Genomic DNA, 17,051 nt, shown 5'->3' on the forward strand with positions numbered 1-17,051 from the left:
AGAGATGGAACATAGATCTCTGTAGGTTACTGGAAGAGATGGAACATAGATCTCTGTAGGTTACTGGAAAGAGATTAAAAATAGTTACTGGAAGAGATGGAACATAGATCTCTGTAGGTTACTGGAAAGAGATTAAAAATAGTTACTGGAAGAGATGGAACATAGATCTCTGTAGGTTACTGGAAAGAGATTAAAAATAGTTACTGGAAGAGATGGAACATAGATCTCTGTAGGTTACTGGAAAGAGATTAAAAATAGTTACTGGAAGAGATGGAACATAGATCTCTGTAGGTTACTGGAAAGAGATTAAAAATAGTTACTGGAAGAGATGGAACATAGATCTCTGTAGGTTACTGGAAAGAGATTAAAAATAGTTACTGGAAGAGATGGAACATAGATCTCCCTAGCAGTATCTCTCTGCTTTTGTAGCATTTTATCTATAGCAAGGGTCATTTTCTTGCATTGCAATGGGAAAATATACATTTGAGTTCATATCGATGTGTGTACTGTCTGTCTGTGTATTAGTCAAGGTGTGAACCACGAGCTCTCTGAGGTTCTGAACCAGCTGTGGAGTCGGGATACAAACCGTTTAAAACCTGGGACTGACTACACCATCTCCCTACAGGTACGGATGTCAGGGTTACCGTGCTACTACTTGGCTTGTTAATCGACTCTATCTGCAAAGCACTCTGGTAGAGATAGAATGGCACCACCCAGCAGCAGGAAACACACCTCAGGGCCCGATTCAGACATAGGAGCAGGAAACACACCTCGGGGCCCGATTCAGACATAGGAGCAGGAAACACACCTCGGGGCCTGATTCAGACATAGGAGCAGGAAACACACCTCAGGGCCCGATTCAGACATAGGAGTAGGAAACACACCTCGGGGCCCGATTCAGACATAGGAGCAGGAAACACACCTCAGGGCCCGATTCAGACATAGGAGTAGGAAACACACCTCGGGGCCCGATTCAGACATAGGAGCAGGAAACACACCTCAGGGCCCGATTCAGACATAGGAGCAGGAAACACACCTCAGGGCACCACCATTGACTCCCTGTCTAAATAAAGACACCTTGGTCTCAGCATTGACTCCCTGTCTAAATAAAGACACCTTGGTCTCGGCATTGACTCCCTGTCTAAATAAAGACCCCTCGGTCTCAGCATTGACTCCCAGTCTAAATAAAGACCCCTCGGTCTCAGCATTGACTCCCTGTCTAAATAAAGACACCTTGGTCTCAGCATTGACTCCCTGTCTAAATAAGACACCTTGGTCTCAGCATTGACTCCCTGTCTAAATAAAGACACCTTGGTCTCAGCATTGACTCCCTGTCTAAAGACACCCTGGTCTCAGCATTGACTCCCTGTCTAAATAAAGACACCTTGGTCTCAGCATTGACTCCCTGTCTAAATAAAGACACCTCGTTCTCAGCATTGACTCCCTGTCTAAATAAAGACACCTTGGTCTCGGCATTGACTCCCTGTCTAAATAAAGACACCTTGGTCTCGGCATTGACTCCCTGTCTAAATAAAGACACCTTGGTCTCAGCATTGACTCCCTGTCTAAATAAAGACACCTTGGTCTCAGCATTGACTCCCTGTCTAAATAAAGACACCTCGTTCTCAGCATTGACTCCCTGTCTAAATAAAGACACCTTGGTCTCAGCATTGACTCCCTGTCTAAATAAAGACCCCTTGGTCTCAGCATTGACTCCCTGTCTAAATAAAGACACCTTGGTCTCAGCATTGACTCCCTGTCTCCATAAAGACCCCTTGGTCTCAGCATTGACTCGCTGTCTAAATAAAGACACCTTGGTCTCAGCATTGACTCCCTGTCTAAATAAAGACACCTTGGTCTCAGCATTGACTCCCTGTCTAAATAAAGACACCTTGGTCTCAGCATTGACTCCCTGTCTAAATAAAGACACCTTGGTCTCAGCATTGACTCCCCGTCTAAATAAAGACACCTTGGTCTCAGCATTGACTCCCTGTCTAAATAAAGACACCCTGGTCTCAGCATTGACTCCCTGTCTAAATAAAGACACCTTGGTCTCAGCATTGACTCCCTGTCTAAATAAAGACACCTTGGTCTCAGCATTGACTCCCCGTCTAAATATAGACCCCTTGGTCTCAGCATTGACTCCCAGTCTAAATAAAGACACCCTGGTCTCAGCATTGACTCCCTGTCTAAATAAAGACACCCTGGTCTCACCATTGACTCCCTGTCTAAATAAAGACACCCTGGTCTCACCATTGACTCCCTGTCTAAATAAAGACACCTTGGTCTCGGCATTGACTCCCTGTCTAAATAATGCTTATTCAGGGTAGTTTTCATTGTGTTGTTGGGAGATGTGATGGTCTTATTCATACAGTATGTTTGTCTATCCAGGGAAAGGCAGGTTACGTGGCCCAGGGTAGTAACACTGCCAGAGACATGGCTAGGGCTCCTCTGTTTGCCTATGTCAACGAGGGCAAACTGAAAAACATCAAGACCTACGCCTGTAAGTCCTTTCTACCTCCACTCTCCTTTCCTTCACTCCTCCCTTTCTCCACTCTCCCTTCCTTCACTCCTCCCTTCCTTCACTCCTCCCTTCCTCCACTCCTCCTTTCCTTCACTTCTCCCTTCCTTCACTCCTCCCTTCCTTCACTCCTCCCTTCCTCCTCTCTACCTTCTCTCCTCTCTTCCTGTTATTGAAGGCTCTACCTCCTCTCCTTTCTTCCTGTTATTGAAGGCATTACCTCCTCTCCTCTCTTCCTGTTATTGAAGGCATTACCTCCTCTCATCTCTTCCTGTTATTGAAGGCATTACCTCCTCTCATCTCTTCCTGTTATTGAAGGCATTACCTCCTCTCTTCCTGTTATTGAAGGCATTACCTCCTCTCTTCCTGTTATTGAAGGCATTACCTCCTCTCTTCCTGTTATTGAAGGCATTACCTCCTCTCTTCCTGTTATTGAAGGCATTACCTCCTCTCTTCCTGTTATTCAAGGCATTACCTCCTCTCCTCTCTTCCTGTTATTCAAGGCATTACCTCCTCTCTTCCTGTTATTGAAGGCATTACCTCCTCTCTTCCTGTTATTCAAGGCATTACCTCCTCTCCTCTCTTCCTGTTATTGAAGGCATTACCTCCTCTCTTCCTGTTATTGAAGGCATTACCTCCTCTCTTCCTGTTATTGAAGGCATTACCTCCTCTCTTCCTGTTATTGAAGGCATAGCCAGTATTTCACAAAGCGTTCTTCAGAGTGATATATGTTCCTTCTCTGCAGTGTTCATGCGTCTCCTGGACAACTATGAGATGTCTACAGGCGTGTCGGAGACCGTCACCTCTGAGGAGCTGATGGAGAACGATCTCTTCCTCAATGCCATTCTGGAGACCGAGGTCATGAAGGTAGTGTGTGTGTGTGTGATCTGGCGCTGTGTGCCCACAGGTAAAAGTGGGGGTTATAGTCTACTCCTTATTGCTTGGTTGAGCACATATTGCTATGTTCTGTCGTCATTTAGATCCATAGCCAAGACTCCTGGAGACGGGCCCTTAACCTGTCTGTTCTGGACAGGACTCCTGGAGACGGGCCCTTAACCTGTCTGTTCAGGACCAGGACTCCTGGAGACGGGCCCTTAACCTGTCTGTTCTGAACAGGACTCCTGGAGACGGGCCCTTAACCTGTCTGTTCTGGACAGGACTCCTGGAGACAGGTCCTTAACCTGTCTGTTCTGAACAGGACTCCTGGAGACGGGTCCTTAACATGTCTGTTCTGGACAGGACTCCTGGAGACGGGTCCTTAACCTGTCTGTTCAGACCAGGACTCCTGGAGACAGGTCCTTAACCTGTCTGTTCTGGACAGGACTCCTGGAGACAGGCCCTTAACCTGTCTGTTCTGGACAGGACTCCTGGAGACAGGTCCTTAACCTGTCTGTTCAGACCAGGACTCCTGGAGACGGGCCCTTAACCTGTCTGTTCTGGACAGGACTCCTGGAGACGGGCCCTTAACCTGTCTGTTCTGGACAGGACTCCTGGAGACGGGCCCTTAACCTGTCTGTTCTGGACAGGACTCCTGGAGACGGGCCCTTAACCTGTCTGTTCAGACCAGGACTCCTGGAGACGGGCCCTTAACCTGTCTGTTCAGACCAGGACTCCTGGAGACAGGCCCTTAACCTGTCTGTTCTGAACAGGACTCCTGGAGACAGGCCCTTAACCTGTCTGTTCAGACCAGGACTCCTGGAGACGGGTCCTTAACCTGTCTGTTCTGAACAGGACTCCTGGAGACGGGCCCTTAACCTGTCTGTTCTGGACAGGACTCCTGGAGACGGGCCCTTAACCTGTCTGTTCAGACCAGGACTCCTGGAGACAGGTCCTTAACCTGTCTGTTCTGGACAGGACTCCTGGAGACGGGTCCTTAACCTGTCTGTTCTGGACAGGCCCTTAACCTGTCTGTTCTGGACAGGACTCCTGGAGACAGGTCCTTAACCTGTCTGTTCTGGACAGGACTCCTGGAGACAGGTCCTTAACCTGTCTGTTCAGACCAGGACTCCTGGAGACGGGCCCTTAACATGTCTGTTCTGGACAGGACTCCTGGAGACGGGCCCTTAACCTGTCTGTTCAGACCAGGACTCCTGGAGACAGGTCCTTAACCTGTCTGTTCTGGACAGGACTCCTGGAGACGGGCCCTTAACCTGTCTGTTCTGGACAGGACTCCTGGAGACGGGCCCTTAACATGTCTGTTCTGGACAGGACTCCTGGAGACAGGCCTTTATCCTACATGAGTTAATCAGATGGTGTTCTGTCATTGTGGACATGCGTTTTGTCTTGTTACTTTGTCTCAGGTATAGATTCCACAATGTGTACTGATGTGTCGGTCTAATCCTTGTGTGTGTGTCAGTGTGCCCACAAGTACCTGGTGAGTAAGGGTCAGTCCCCGTCAGACCAGCAGCAGTTCAAGAGACAGCTCTATGACATGTGGTTCAGACTCTATCACCGAGACCGGAGTGGAGGGTGAGTGTGTGGGGTCGGGGGATTTCATATTTATTATGCCCGAATACAGTGAGGAGTTTGAGCATGTTTTAGTTGTACCTGTATGTGTGTGAAAGAGACAGAGAGAGACACGCAGGGGGGGGAGGGGGAGAGAGAGAGAGAGAGACGCAGGGGGAGACACGGAGAGAGACACGGAGGGGGAGAGAGAGAGAGAGACACGCAGGGGGAGAGAGAGAGAGAGACGCAGGGGGAGAGAGAGAGAGAGAGAGACGCAGGGGGAGAGAGAGACAGAGAGAGACACGCAGAGGGAGAGAGAGAGAGATTTGCAAATAATAGGACATTTAAAATGTCTTTATTCTTTTGGAACTTTTGTGAGTGTAATGTTTACTGTTAATTTTTGGCTATTTCACTTTTGTTTATTATCTATTTCACTTGCTTTGGCAATGTAAACATATGTTTCCCATGCCAATAAAGCCCTTGAATTGAATTGAGAAAGAGACAGAGAGAGAGAGACACAAGGACCGAGACAGAGAGAGAGAGACACAAGGACCGAAACAGAGAGAGAGAGACACAAGGACCGAGACAGAGAGAGAGAGACACAAGGACCGAGACAGAGACTGATTATATATTTTCTTATGTTTCCAATACAGTGAGGACTCATGTGGTTTTGAGCATGTGTTTGTTGGTGAGTCTAAGTATGGGAAGGAGATCACAGGGTTCCACAACTGGGTTCAGTTCTATCTGCAGGAGAAGCATGGCAATGTGGACTACAAGGGTTACAAGGCCCAGGGCAACAGAAACACTGTAAGACATTCTAGAACAATCTCCCTATGTTATCAGCAGAGTTACATTTCACAGGTCTATACACAAGATAATTGTTTTCAGAAATGTAGCCTATGGTTGTTGTCTTGCTTTGGTAATTAGTTCAACTTTTGTGTGTGTTGTTTTTAGTATTTACATTTTACTGACTAATTTCAAGACACCCAAACTGTGACTACCACTGTAAACTTCCCAAATCATACATTATATTTAGCCGTATTGTTACGTACACCACATGACACGTTTATCACATGTTGTTATAATCATTAGTGGTTAGAGTGTAGGGGCGGCAGGTAGCCTAGTGGTTAGAGTGGAGAGGTGGCAGGTAGCCTAGTGGTTAGAGTGTAGGGGCGGCAGGTAGCCTAGTGGTTAGAGTGTAGGGGCGGCAGGTAGCCTAGTGGTTAGAGTGTAGAGGCGGCAGGTAGCCTAGTGGTTAGAGTGTAGGGTCGGAAGGTAGCCTAGTGGTTAGAGTGTAGGAGGTGGCAGGTAGCCTAGTGGTTAGAGCGTTGGCCCAGTAACCGGAAGGTTGCTGGATCGAATCCCAGAGGCGACAAGGTAAGAATCTGTCGTTTTGACCTCTCTCTGCAGCCAGATGAGGATGACCACGTTCTAAACCTGCAGTTCAGCTGGAAGGGCCTGGTCAAGCCTGTGGGAAGCTCCTTCATCGGGGTCAGCCCAGAGTTCGAGGTCGCCCTCTTCACCATCCTCTTCCTCGCGTCGACTGAGAAGGTGAGTGGTTGCGTAAGTGACCACACGGGGCTCAAACCTGGGTCTATTAGATAACCATGGCCTGTAGTGCTGAAGCCTAGGCCCTAGAAGACATTAGCTTGGGGAGCTAATGCTAGTTCTCAGATCTCAGGCCATGGTTCCCTGAACCACCCTGATGACACGTCTTATCAACCCGAAGTCATCATAGCTAACATTATCCCTCCAGGCTGAATAAACTACTGTTCTGACCAGTATAACATTACCCCTCCAGGCTGAATAAACTACTGTTCTGACCAGTATAACATTACCCCTCCAGGCTGAATAAACTACTGTTCTGACCAGCATAACATTACCCCTCCAGACTGAATAAACTACTGTTCTGACCAGCATAACATTACCCCTCCAGGCTGAATAAACTACTGTTCTGACCAGCATTACATTACCTCTCCAGACTGAATAAACTACTGTTCTGACCAGCATAACATTACCCCTCCAGGCTGAATAAACTACTGTTCTGACCAGCATTACATTACCTCTCCAGACTGAATAAACTACTGTTCTGACCAGCATAACATTACCCCTCCAGGCTGAATAAACTACTGTTCTGACCAGCATAACATTACCCCTCCAGGCTGAATAAACTACTGTTCAGACCAGCATAACATTACCCCTCCAGGCTGAATAAACTACTGTTCTGACCAGCATAACATTACCCCTCCAGGGTGAATAAACTACTGTTCTGACCAGCATAACATTACCCCTCCAGGCTGAATAAACGACTTTTCTGACTAGCAAAACATTACTCCTCCAGGCTGAATAAAATACTGTTCTGACCAGTATAACATTACCCCTCCAGGCTGAATAAACTACTGTTCTGACCAGCATAACATTACCCCTCCAGACTGAATAAACTACTGTTCTGACCAGCATAACATTACCCCTCCAGGCTGAATAAACTACTGTTCTGACCAGCATTACATTACCTCTCCAGACTGAATAAACTACTGTTCTGACCAGCATAACATTACCCCTCCAGGCTGAATAAACTACTGTTCTGACCAGCATAACATTACCCCTCCAGGCTGAATAAACTACTGTTCTGACCAGCATTACATTACCTCTCCAGACTGAATAAACTACTGTTCTGACCAGCATAACATTACCCCTCCAGGCTGAATAAACTACTGTTCTGACCAGCATAACATTACCCCTCCAGGCTGAATAAACTACTGTTCTGACCAGCATAACATTACCCCTCCAGGCTGAATAAACTACTGTTCTGACCAGCATAACATTACCCCTCCAGACTGAATAAACTACTGTTCTGACCAGTATAACATTACCCCTCCAGACTGAATAAACTACTGTTCTGACCAGCATAACATTACCCCTCCAGGCTGAATAAACTACTGTTCTGACCAGCATAACATTACCCCTCCAGGCTGAATAAACTACTGTTCTGACCAGCATAACATTACCCCTCCAGGCTGAATAAACTACTGTTCTGACCAGTATAACATTACCCCTCCAGTATAGTTCTGGAAAAGGTTGTGAATTGGGATGCAGCCCAACGTTGGTGTTAATGAGGAGAACCCTAGCCAGTATATAAATGGGTGGATGTATTGGCTAACGTTAGCCTTGTGGTTTATGTACAGGTGACCACGGCCGTGGTGAAGGTGGACGAGTACCTGCTAGAGATGGTGGTGTATCGTCAGGGGCGATCCATCGGAACCTCCTACCCCAAACTACTCAGCAGCAACAACAGGGATCTGTAGTGGGGAGATCTACGCACCCTGATTCTGAAAGCAGAGGCCCAAATGGAACCCTATTCCCTATGTAGTGCACTGCTTTTTACCAGGGCCCTTAGGGCTAGTAGTGCACTATATAGGGGATAGGGTGCCACTTGGGGCCTAGACAGAATCATCTGCTATTTTAAAGGTTGATCATTGTCGTGTACTTGTTTTTGACTCCATATTGTTATTAGGTCGTGTTCTCCTCCAATCAAATTCTTAACCTCATTCCCGGGTTCAATTACTAATTACAAATCCTGGATCATTCATCATTTGCTCTAAACTATTATATTAGAGATTACAGTTGATAAAGGACCAGAATTGTGTCTCTCTCTGCTACCAGCTCTCCTTTCTGTCCTGAATATTCAATACTGGTCCTTGGTCTTTCACAAAGCAGAGGGCTGTTTATATTTACAGTTAAGAACATTTTGTTAAGCATTTTGACAGTCCATTAAAACCAAGATTTACTATGATAGGAACCTGATTGTCTAACATTATATTGACAGTGTTGTACTCTTCTGAATTGTATTTAACATATTATTCGTTTGTTATGATTACGGGGCCATATGTCAAGTTTGGAGGCATTTCCCCATTTCAATTTCTACTTGAAGAAAATAAAACATGTTTACAAGTATACTATTTTACCTTCTTCTGTACTTTTATTTTGAAGATTAAAACAAGCAATGGTTACAGAACATGTCTTCCTGGCAGAAAACAATACAAGCATGGCAGACTAGCATATGTTAAACTACAATTTCCATGGAAAGATCTCAGGTTTATTTGATTCAATAGTAGTTGGTTACATGAATGATGCATCGAACGTAATCATGATCTGCCTAAGAACAGGTCTGTATTGAGGAATGTAATAATGAAATATAAACTAATTAATATATGAAAACATAATAATACAGCTTAGATTAAAAGCATGGATTTTAATAATAGTATACACGTCACTACTTTCATTAATCGTTATCATCAGTGGTGTAAAGTACTTTAATAAAAATACTTTAAAGTACTACTTAAGTTGTTTAATGGGATTCCTGTACCTTACTTTACTATTTAGATTTGATGACTTTTACTTCACTGAGTGGACAAAACATTAAGAACACCTGCTCTTTCCATGACATAGACTGACCAGGTGAATCCAGGTGAAACCTTACTGATGTCTCTTGTTAAATCCTCTTCAATCAGTGTAGATGAAGAGGGGAGGAGACGGGTTAAAGAAGGATTTTTAAGCCTTGAGACATTTGAGACATGGATTGTGTATGTGTGTCATTCAGAGGGTGAATGGGCAAGACAAAATATTGAAGTGCCTTTGAACGGGGTATGGTAGTAGGTGCCTTTGAACGGGGTATGGTAGTAGGTGCCTTTGAACGGGGTATGGTAGTAGGTGCCTTTGAACGGGGTATGGTAGTAGGTGCCTTTGAACGGGGTATGGTAGTAGGTGCCTTTGAACGGGGTATGGTAGTATGTGCCTTTGAACGGGGTATGGTGGTAGGTGCCTTTGAACTGGGTATGGTGGTAGGTGCCTTTGAACGGGGTATGGTAGTAGGTGCCTTTGAACGGGGTATGGTAGTAGGTGCCTTTGAGCGGGGTATGGTGGTAGGTGCCTTTGAACGGGGTAATGGTAGTAGGTGCCTTTGAACGGGGTATGGTAGTAGGTGCCTTTGAACGGGGTATGGTGGTAGGTGCCTTTGAACGGGGTATGGTAGTAGGTGCCTTTGAACGGGGTATGGTAGTATGTGCCTTTGAACGGGGTATGGCAGTAGGTGCCTTTGAACGGGGTATGGTAGTAGGTGCCTTTGAACGGGGTATGGTGGTAGGTGCCTTTGAGCGGGGTATGGTGGTAGGTGCCTTTGAGCGGGGTAATGGTAGTAGGTGCCTTTGAGCGGGGTAATGGTAGTAGGTGCCTTTGAACGGGGTATGGTAGTAGGTGCCTTTGAACGGGGTATGGTGGTAGGTGCCTTTGAACGGGGTATGGTGGTAGGTGCCTTTGAACGGGGTATGGTGGTAGGTGCCTTTGAACGGGGTATGGTAGTAGGTGCCTTTGAACGGGGTATGGTAGTATGTGCCTTTGAACGGGGTATGGTAGTAGGTGCCTTTGAACGGGGTATGGTGGTAGGTGCCTTTGAACGGGGTATGGTGGTAGGTGCCTTTGAACGGGGTATGGTGGTAGGTGCCTTTGAACGGGGTATGGTGGTAGGTGCCTTTGAACGGGGTATGGTGGTAGGTGCCTTTGAACGGGGTATGGTGGTAGGTGCCTTTGAACGGGGTATGGTGGTAGGTGCCTTTGAACGGGGTATGGTAGTAGGTGCCTTTGAACGGGGTATGGTAGTAGGTGCCTTTGAACGGGGTATGGTAGTAGGTGCCTTTGAACGGGGTATGGTAGTAGGTGCCTTTGAACGGGGTATGGTAGTAGGTGCCTTTGAACGGGGTATGGTAGTAGGTGCCTTTGAGCGGGGTATGGTAGTAGGTGCCTTTGAACGGGGTATGGTAGTAGGTGCCTTTGAGCGGGGTATGGTAGTAGGTGCCTTTGAACGGGGTATGGTGGTAGGTGCCTTTGAATGGGGTATGGTGGTAGGTGCCTTTGAACGGGGTATGGTAGTAGGTGCCTTTGAACGGGGTATGGTAGTAGGTGCCTTTGAACGGGGTATGGTAGTAGGTGCCTTTGAGCAGGGTATGGTAGTAGGTTCCAGGCGCACTTGTTTGTCAAGAACTGCAACGCTGCTGGGTTTTTAACACTCAACAGTTTTCTGTGTGCATCAAGAATGGTCCACCACCCAAAGGACATCCAGCCAACTTGACACAACTGTGGGAAGCATTGGAGTCAACATGGGACCAGCATCCCTGTGGAAATGCTTTCAACACCTTGTAGAGTCCATGTCCCGACGAAGTGAGGCTGTTCTGAGGGGAAACAAGGGTGCAACTCAATGCTAGGAAGGTGTTCCTAATGTTTTGTCCACTCGGTGTATATAATCATTTCTGTGTCCCTCAGTAGATGTGTGTTGATGTCCCAGTTCTCTTCAAAATATCTTTGTTTATGACATGTAATAATTCCTTATTTTCTGTTACATGTTTTTCTACAGCTTGTTTACGATCTCCATGTTGAATGAAGAAGCAGGGGTCTGTCTTTTTCACCCCGCCCTCGGGGTGGCCGATGATGCAGATTCCACCCTCTGGAGACGGAAAGCTGAAGCTGTCAAGCAAGCTTAAAGGCAAGGTGATGTGAGGATCTGAGCTAAGCTCCAGCAAAGCAAAGTCAAGATTCCAGAATCAACTTTTCCATAGGCTACAACTTCACTTTGCACTGGTATCTGCTGCGTTTTCTCACCCAGGTCTTCAAAGTCAAACGTGACCGTTACTGATTGTTGAAGCGTGTTAGTTATCGGCTCATAGATTTGATGGACAACATGGGCGTTTGTAAGGATGAACTTGTCAAACAGAAGGAAGCCAGTTCCGTTTGCTGTCCCTTCAATTCTCACCTGACAAACAGAAGCACTCAGCTCCATTAGTCTCTTCACTTTCTTCACCTCTTGGAAGCTCTGTGTTTTCTTTCCAAACGCTACTCTTAAGAATTGTTGCACATCTGAAGGCTTTTTCAAATTCTCTCTCTCTTTCAAGTGATCTACCAAACCTGCATATTGGGATCGCAGGATGTCTAGGATCTCTTTAGAGTTTCGAATCTCTTGCCGTTTTTGCTTCACCACCAGAGAACTACCATCTTTTCCTGCCTCCTTTGACTGCAACTGTGTTTGAACTGTGTCTGTTGTGGTAGGATTCTGAGGAGAGACATGTCTGAAAACACAACAGCCAGCTGGTCTGCACATGCTCTGAGGCTTGGGATGCCGTCTAGTTCGGCAGCTTTGCGAGGGTTAACACGTTGGAATGACTTACATACATCTTCCGTGGAGACAGGAAGTACATAGCCCACTTCGTCCTCAGTGGCTCTCCTCGGCAGTTCACAGTCTTCGTTGAGCTCGAAGCGTGAGAAAAATGTGTTTAGCTCATCCGGTAGCCCCGATGACATCTTTGCACGCTCTTGGCATTCTCTCAACCAGCTTCATGAGGTAGTCACCTGGAATGCATTTAATTAACAGGTGTGACTTGTTAATTTGTGTAATTTCTTTCCTTCTTAATGCGTTTGAGCCAATCAGTTGTGTTGTGACAAGGTAGGGGTGGTATACAGAAGATAGCCCTATTTGGTAAAAGACCAAGTCCATATTATGACAAGAACAGCTCAAATGAGCAAAGAGAAACGACAGTCCATCATTACTTTGAGACATGAAGGTCAGTTAATGCGGAAAATGTAATTAAAAACAAATATGTATTCAAGTGCAGTTGCAACAACCATCAAGCACTATGATGAAACTGGCTCTCGTGAGGACCGCCACAGGAAAGGAAGACCCAGAGTTACCTCTGCTGCAGAGGATAAGTTCATTAGAGTTACCGGCCTCAGAAATTGCAGCCCAAATAAATGCTTCACAGAGTTCAAGTAACAGACACATCTCAACATCAACTGTTCAGAGGAGACTGTGTGAATCAGGCCTTCATGGTCGAATTGCTGCAAAGAATATAAAACTTTAAATATATTTTGATTCGTTTAACACTTTTTTGGTTACTACATGATTCCATATGTGTTATTTCATAGTTTTGATGTCATCACTATTATTCTACAATGTAGAAAATAGTAAAAAATAAAGAAAAACCCTGGAATGAGTAGGTGTGTCCAAACTTTTGACTGGTACTGTGCATGTTAGTGTCACGTCTACTCCTACTCCCTCTCCGGCGCTCAACGTCGCCTTTCTACTAACCACCGGTCCTGGCAACCCATCATTATGCACACCTGCACCTCATCATTAAGCACACCTGGACCTTATCACATCCCTGATTACTCCCCCTATATATACCACTCCGTTGTCATTTCCTGTGACGGGTGGGAGAGCTAAGAGACCCGAGGTGGGAGAGCTAAGAGACCCGAGGTGGGAGAGCTAAGAGACCCGGGGTGGGAGAGCTAAGAGACCCGAGGTGGGAGAGCTAAGAGACCCGAGGTGGGAGAGCTAAGAGACCCGAGGTGGGAGAGCTAAGAGACCCGAGGTGGGAGAGCTAAGAGACCCGAGGTGGGAGAGCTAAGAGACCCGAGGTGGGAGAGCTAAGAGACCCGAGGTGGGAGAGCTAAGAGACCCGAGGTGGGAGAACAGATTGCTCGGTTTGAGCATAGCCTGAAGGTAGGGAGGGGCCGTTCCTCTTGCTGCTCCGTAGGTAAACACCATGGTCTTGTAGTGGATGTGAGTTTTGACTGGAGGCCAGTGACATGGGAGGACCTGACATGAGAGAACTTGGGAAGGTTGAAAACCAGGCGGGCTGCAGTGTTCTGGATAAGTTGCAGGCCAACAGATAGTTGCAGTTCTGGTCTACCCAGTACCACCAAGCAGGTCATCTCCAGACGGGAGACGACAAGTGCATGGATTAGGACCTGCGCTGCTTCCTGTGTGAGGTAGGGTCGTACTCTATGCATGTTGTAGAGCGTGAACCTGCAGGAATGGGTCACTGCTTCCTGTGTGAGGCAGGGTCGTACTCTACGGATGTTGTAGAGAGTGAACCTGCAGGAACGGGTCACTTTGTTTTCAGAGAACGACAGGGTGTTGTCCAGGGTCACGCCAAGGTTCTTTGCACTCAGGGAGGGGCGACACTGGAGTTGTCAACCATGATGGAGAGGTCTTGAAGCGAGCAGGCCTTCCCCGGGAGGAAGAGCAGCTACGTCTTGTCGAGGTTGAGCTTGAGGTGGTGGGCCGACATCCAAGCTGGGATATCTGCCAGCAACGTAGAGATGCGTGTCACCACCTGGGTGTCAGGAGGGGGGAGAAGTACCCGTGTCGTCCGCATAGCAGTGATAGGAGAGACCATGTGAGGCTATGATGACGACTACCTGTGATGGTAGACGCAGTAGTGGTGGTTTAAAGCCGACTACTACTATCAATCAAATATTGTGATTGAGAGGGGGTGGGACTTCCGCCTAGGATTTGAATTTCACACCAGGATGTAAATGTCACATCCACTGTTCTAAGTGGCCGGGGGCATTACCACATGTTGTATGTAAATATCACACCCATTGTTCTGAGTGGCTGGGGCATTACCACATGTGGTATGTAAATATCACACCCACTGTCATTTGACTATCATTTGTTTTTCAACAGGACAATGACCCAACACATCTCCAGGCTGTGTAAGAGATATTAGACCAAGAAGGAGAGTGATGGAGTGCTGCATCAGATGACCTGGCCTCCACAATCACCCGACCTCAACCCAATTGAGATGGTTTGGGATGAGTTGAACCGCAGAGTGAAGGAAAAGCAGCCAACAAGTGCTCAGCATATGTGGGAACTCCTTCAAGACTGTTGGAAAAGCATTCCAGGTGAAGCTGGTTGAGTGTGCAAAGCTGTCATCGATGCAAAGGGTGGCTTCTTTGAAGAAACTAAAATAAAATCTATTTTTATTTAACACTTTTTTTGGTTACTACATGATTCCATGTGTTATTTCATGTTTGAGGTCTTCACTGTTCTACAATGTGGAAAATAGTAAAAATAAAGAATCCCTTGACTGAGTAGGTCAACTTTTGACTGGTACTGTAGTTTAGTCTGCCATTAGGCCTACAGGAATCCTACTTTTGACTGGTACTGTAGTTTAGTCTGCCATTAGGCCTACAGGAATCCTACTTTTGACTGGTCCTGTAGTTTAGTCTGCCATTAGGCCTACAGGAATCCTACTTTTGACTGGTACTGTAGTTTAGTCTGCCATTAGGCCTACAGGAATCCTACTTTTGACTGGTACTGTAGTTTAGTCTGCCATTAGGCCTACAGGAATCCTACTTTTGACTGGTACTGTAGTTTAGTCTGCCATTAGGCCTACAGGAATCCTACTTTTGACTGGTCCTGTAGTTTAGTCTGCCATTAGGCCTACAGGAATCCTACTTTTGACTGGTCCTGTAGTTTAGTCTGCCATTAGGCCTACAGGAATCCTACTTTTGACTGGTCCTGTAGTTTAGTCTGCCATTAGGCCTACAGGAATCCTACTTTTGACTGGTACTGTAGTTTAGTCTGCCATTAGGCCTACAGGAATCCTACTTTTGACTGGTCCTGTAGTTTAGTCTGCCATTAGGCCTACAGGAATCCTACTTTTGACTGGTCCTGTAGTTTAGTCTGCCATTAGGCCTACAGGAATCCTACTTTTGACTGGTCCTGTAGTTTAGTCTGCCATTAGGCCTACAGGAATCCTACTTTTGTCTGGTCCTGTAGTTTAGTCTGCCATTAGGCCTACAGGAATTCTACTTTTGACTGGTCCTGTAGTTTAGTCTGCCATTAGGCCTACAGGAATCCTACTTTTGACTGGTCCTGTAGTTTAGTCTGCCATTAGGTCTACAGGAATCCTACTTTTGACTGGTCCTGTAGTTTAGTCTGCCATTAGGCCTACAGGAATCCTACTTTTGACTGGTACTGTAGTTTAGTCTGCCATTAGGCCTACAGGAATCCTACTTTTGACTGGTCCTGTAGTTTAGTCTGCCATTAGGTCTACAGGAATCCTACTTTTGACTGGTACTGTAGTTTAGTCTGCCATTAGGCCTACAGGAATCCTACTTTTGACTGGTCCTGTAGTTTAGTCTGCCATTAGGCCTACAGGAATCCTACTTTTGACTGGTACTGTAGTTTAGTCTGCCATTAGGCCTACAGGAATCCTACTTTTGACTGGTACTGTAGTTTAGTCTGCCATTAGGCCTACAGGAATCCTACTTTTGACTGGTCCTGTAGTTTAGTCTGCCATTAGGCCTACAGGAATCCTACTTTTGACTGGTCCTGTAGTTTAGTCTGCCATTAGGCCTACAGGAATCCTACTTTTGACTGGTACTGTAGTTTAGTCTGCCATTAGGCCTACAGGAATCCTACTTTTGACTGGTCCTGTAGTTTAGTCTGCCATTAGGCCTACAGTAATCCTACTTTTGACTGGTCCTGTAGTTTAGTCTGCCATTAGGCCTACAGGAATCCTACTTTTGACTGGTCCTGTAGTTTAGTCTGCCATAAGGCCTACAGGAATCCTACTTTTGACTGGTACTGTAGTTTAGTCTGCCATAAGGCCTACAGGAATCCTACTTTTGACTGGTCCTGTAGTTTAGTCTGCCATTAGGCCTACAGGAATCCTACTTTTGACTGGTCCTGTAGTTTAGTCTGCCATTAGGCCTACAGGAATCCTACTTTTGACTGGTACTGTAGTTTAGTCTGCCATTAGGCCTACAGGAATCCTACTTTTGACTGGTCCTGTAGTTTAGTCTGCCATTAGGCCTACAGGAATCCTACTTTTGACTGGTACTGTAGTTTAGTCTGCCATTAGGCCTACAGGAATCCTACTTTTGACTGGTACTGTAGTTTAGTCTGCCATTAGGCCTACAGGAATCCTACTTTTGACTGGTACTGTAGTTTAGTCTGCCATTAGGCCTACAGGAATCCTACTTTTGACTGGTCCTGTAGTTTAGTCTGCCATTAGGCCTACAGGAATCCTACTTTTGACTGGTACTGTAGTTTAGTCTGCCATTAGGCCTACAGGAATCCTACTTTTGACTGGTCCTGTAGTTTAGTCTGCCATTAGGCCTACAGGAATCCTACTTTTGACTGGTACTGTAGTTTAGTCTGCCATTAGGCCTACAGGAATCCTACTTTTGACTGGTCCTGTAGTTTAGTCTGCCATTAGGCCTACAGGAATCCTACTTTTGACTGGTC

At 46.3% G+C, this 17,051-nt stretch overlaps 1 protein-coding gene across 1 annotated transcript; it reads left to right on the forward strand.

The window, feature by feature from the left end:
- Window positions 1–487: 487 nt before the first annotated feature.
- Window positions 488–8,925, forward strand: LOC120037765 (poly(U)-specific endoribonuclease-C-like; the record flags this gene model as incomplete). Its single annotated transcript, XM_038983732.1, has 7 exons — window positions 488–625; window positions 2,392–2,503; window positions 3,267–3,388; window positions 4,878–4,990; window positions 5,620–5,773; window positions 6,377–6,517; window positions 8,152–8,925. Coding segments are annotated over 7 exons (900 nt in total), but the record flags the coding sequence as incomplete, so codon positions are not given.
- Window positions 8,926–17,051: the final 8,126 nt, after the last annotated feature.

The sequence above is a fragment of the Salvelinus namaycush genome, unplaced genomic scaffold (assembly GCF_016432855.1).
Source record: "Salvelinus namaycush isolate Seneca unplaced genomic scaffold, SaNama_1.0 Scaffold1857, whole genome shotgun sequence".
Lineage (NCBI taxonomy): Eukaryota > Metazoa > Chordata > Actinopteri > Salmoniformes > Salmonidae > Salvelinus > Salvelinus namaycush.